Source organism: Orbicella franksi, chromosome 5 (genome assembly GCF_964199315.1).
Source record: "Orbicella franksi chromosome 5, jaOrbFran1.1, whole genome shotgun sequence".
Lineage (NCBI taxonomy): Eukaryota > Metazoa > Cnidaria > Anthozoa > Scleractinia > Merulinidae > Orbicella > Orbicella franksi.
The window spans coordinates 15427604-15431871 of record NC_138149.1 but is presented as its reverse complement, the minus strand read 5'-3'; the positions used below and the strand labels follow the sequence as shown (position 1 = coordinate 15431871).

At 39.9% G+C, this 4268-nt stretch overlaps 1 protein-coding gene across 1 annotated transcript; it reads left to right on the top strand.

Moving 5' to 3' along the window:
- Positions 1-273: 273 nt before the first annotated feature.
- Positions 274-3713, top strand: LOC145487693 (uncharacterized). Its single transcript, XM_081466513.1, has one exon. It carries the CDS (start codon positions 1768-1770, stop codon positions 2818-2820), a length of 1053 nt encoding a protein of 350 aa, XP_081322639.1. The 5' UTR covers positions 274-1767; the 3' UTR covers positions 2821-3713.
- The last annotated feature ends 555 nt before the right edge of the window (positions 3714-4268 follow it).

Sequence of the window (4268 nt, the reverse complement as noted above, 5' to 3'; positions counted from 1 at the left end):
AGTCTCGAGGGTGGCTACAGTTTGACTGTATTTAGATCTTGTCGTCACTATGAACATAATGAGTAGATTTACTTTCCACATTTGATGAATGTTTAATCAAAATTACATTTTAAAAGTCAACAGCTTATTAGCCGAAATCAATCTGTTGATTCACGTATTGTTATGCCCAAAATTGTTTTTTTTCCTGTTGCCTGTTGCTAAGGAAACGAAACAGTAATTAAACAGTATTGTGAAACCGATCGCGCGATCGCGTAACTTCAAAACACTTGCTAAAAGTTTAATCTTTGGCTTTGTCAGTGGCTGGCTTTTAAGCTTCTTGGGTTGTAATTTCACAACGAACTTACTTTTTACACAATGAAATAATGTTTCGCTGTTTGAGAGTCGTCCTGGTACTTATTAAGAAATATTCCCACTGTTGCACAAGATGTGTTTGTTCAGGTCTGACGAGATTAGGAATATGAAGTCATTTTGTTGGCTTATCGATTCAGTCGTTGCATTTTGTGCGAGTGACAAATCTTTCAGTCGGTCAAACAAAGCTAGTGAAATGCGTACTGAACAACAAAGTAAGCCCTTAGGTCTCATTTTAATGATTTGGTGTGCTTTCTCAAGTGTTTAGCAGAAACAGAGATTCGAGACAGTACGTCAAGTTGCTACTTCTATCGTCTAGTGATTGCTTTTTGATGCTAATAGTTTCAAGAAACCAGCAGTAATTAAAGATAATTACAGCGTGTTTGACGTTTTCAATTAACTGGAACGAACTCATGTCCCGACAGCAAAGGTAATGTTTGGGGTAAAAAGATGTAACACAATGGCGATATTATCCTGTGGATGATATTTCCTTGTTTCATTGTTATCAGATAAGTAACAGTCTCCTCTCTCAACGAAAAGTTTATTTCTAAAAGCATACTTTTCTACATAGAGTGTTCGAAGCTGTAAGCAGTTATGCACGTTTCATGTAACAATCAAAAAAACCCCTGTGCTGCTGAAGTTTAGTTGGCAAGTGGTGCGAATCGGACATGATAAATTTATCGCTGGGTTAGAATTTTTTCGCCCGTCTATGGAGAGGTATTGGGTTGCTGTGATTTTGGCTAGCGCTGCTTCAGAGAAACGTTTTTTGCTCTTTTCTTTCGATATCAACTGGGCCGCGGGGGCCCAGTTCTTGTAACGCTAAATGTTTCATTGTTTTTTTGTTTTTTTTTGTTTAGGTCGCACTGTTCCGGTAAAACCAATCGAGCTGGCTTCCAAGCTTCTTGAGTTGTAACATTCGCGACAAATTTACGTATTTGCCTGGTAAAATAAAGTTCTCGTTGTGTGGTCAAAGTGGCTGAATGACTGGCAGCTGGTCAAAGTAGCAAAAACACTAAATGACCGGCCAAACAATTTTTTTAAAGAATGCTAGTAAATCTTCGTTTAGCTGGGCATTGAATAAGAAGCCATGAGCCATGTTTGTGCGACAGTAATGAGAGATCAATTAACTAGAATGATTAAAATAATGTGTTTGGGATAAATGCCTCCGCCCCCAACCACCTACCCCCCGACCCCTTGAGATCTGTTGTTCTACCGAAATTAGCCATGTCTGAGAGACCTAAGAGAAGAAGGGGACTGGTACGAGACATGGGCGCGGTTTTACGACAAGGAAGTCACAGTATATCAATACATGAATTAGCTTGCTGTATTCACTTTCACAATCAACGCCCCGAGGTTTGCTTGCTTCGCAAGTGCTCAACAAGAAAGGTTAACTTCAGCTGCAGACACTGAGTTCAAGTCATGTCTAACCTTCCAGATTATCCAGAGATCGTGCCGAAGAGTGCGGAGGAGGCCAGAGGAATCGACTTTTGTGGTACTAAGCACGACTATTATATCATTCGTTCAGATCTTGGCGTCTATATGAGAAGCACAAATTTCAATGAAGGGAATGAAATCAAGATTTACTCCTTAAGTCCAGCTTGTCAGTGGGGCGATCACTACTTGGCCACCACAAATCAGTACTACATCATTAAAGGGAACGAATATCGTAGAGTTACCAACATGAATGAAGACAAAGATGCTGTGGTGTACAGTCTTCATCCCAACTGTCGTGGAGGAAGCCACTACTACTCTGCGTTTGGCAATTACTACATCGTATTTGCCGACAAGGGCGTCTATCGACGAGTGGAGAACATGAACACTGACAAGGGTGCCGTTGAATATAGCATCCACGAAGCGTTCCGTGATGGTCTCTACTTCTGGGGTACGACTGATTATGTCTACTGTTTGAAGCAAGCAGGCGAATGGAGTGTCCCTTACCACAGAAGCACCAACATGAATCTCGACGAAAACCCAGCCACTTTCAGCGTTCACGAGTCAGTCCTCAACTTTATACCTGGCGGCATAGCTCAAACCGACGGAAAAGCGTTTGGTTATTGGCATAATATCAAATCTTTTGCAAATGAAACCGACGTTACAGTCGACTGGAAAACAACCACGAAAACCGTTGGCTTCACAAGGAGTGAAATGTCCTCCATAGAGCACAACTGGTCCATCGAGGCGGGAGCACAGTACCAAAGCGGTCTTTTGAGTGAGGCCATCTCCAAATATCAGTTTAGCCTCAAAGTCCAGTATGGTGGAAAGAGCGTTAACACAGAGCAGCAACAATGGAGTAACATCACTGAAGAATCCGAAACCCTTAACCTGCATATCCCGCCCCGCTCTGAGGTGTACATTTGGCAGTATCAAATGGGGTTTGGCCAGAAGAAGAACCTTTTCAGCCCTAACCTGGAGATTACCGAAGATTCAAAACCACCTGATGAACCAGCAATTTACTATAGTCATGCAAAGTAAGGCTGAATCGGTGCGCGTCTCAGAATTCTTCTGTTAAGTGTGAAACGGGTGAACTTTATTAGTCAGAATTGTGTTTGTTAATTAGGCCACGAAGTGTTTTGGAATTTTGTAGTAATTTCGCTTTATCTAGTTGAATTTGGCTCTCCTACATAATTCCCTGACATACACTATGTATTCGTATTTAGCTTTTTGATATACGCAGTATCTAGTCATAGCTATTCAGGTTCAGGGCGTATGGGTATGTTAAGTTGTAGAAACTGAATGTTCACATACATTTTTTACACGAATTCGCGTGGTTATCTGTATTTAGATTTTGTCGTTACTATGAACACAATGAATGGATTTGCTCTCCACATTTGATGAATGTTACATCAGAACGGAAATCAGTCTATTGACTCAAGTATTGTTATGTCCAAAATTGGCTTTTTTCCTGTTACCTGTTTCGTTTCTAGGGAAACGAAACAGTATTGTCAGGCCGATATCACGCGATCACCTAACTTCAAAATACTTGCTGTTGTAACAAGATGTGTTTGTTCAGGTCTGACGAGATTGGCAACAAGATATCATTTTGTTGGGTTATTGTTTTAATAGTCGTCGCATTTTGTGCGAGTGAGAAATCTTTCAGTCGATGAAAAACAGCTAATGAAATACCTACTGAACAACAAAGTTAGCCCTTAGGTCTCATTTTAATGATTTGGTGTGGTTTTTTCAAGTGTTTGCCAGAAACAGAGATTCGAGACAGTAAGTCAAGTTGTTACTTCTATAGTCTAGTGATTGCTTTTAATGCTAATAGCTGTAATAAATTAAACTAGCAGTAATTAAAGATGATTTACCGCATGTTTGATGTTTTCTATTGACTGGAACGATTTGATCTGCCGACAGTGAAGGCAATGTTTGGGGTAAATGAAAAATTCACAGTTTTAAAATATATTTAAAATAAAGATAAAGGCGATAATTTGCTGTTGATGATATTTCCTTGGTTTGTTGTTGACAAGAAGTTCAAAACCGCGCGGTGAAATTTAAGGTGCAAATTTACTCATAAGATTAAGTAGAAGCTTAAGAAGTTCATTGAGTTGAGATGGAGTGTAATTGCGGTATTTGGCATTATTATTTGTAAGGTCTGAATGTATAGGGAGTTTAATAACAGTTGTTATCGACCTACAATAAGTGTTAAAAGTTGTCAAAAGAGTTAACGCACGCGCGCGCCACATTCGAAAAAAAGGGAAAATTTTGGCAAAAATACAAGGACAATACAATTACTACGTTTTCTGTTTGCTATCCGCCAATGTAGTAACCCTGCGTGTCCATACTTTGCAACGCTCAATAACTAACGCATGCAAAGATTGTAACACTAGAATAAACCGAATTCGGAAGAAAAAAGTTTGCCGACAAAATTACCGAGAATGTATGGGAACGAAAAGAGACTTTTCGCGTCTGCTACACGCAGT

Bases quoted from the DNA above. Each gene is read 5' to 3' on its own strand.
- LOC145487693 (XM_081466513.1), top strand. From the start codon at position 1,768: ATGTCTAACCTTCCAGATTATCCAGAGATCGTGCCGAAGAGTGCGGAG.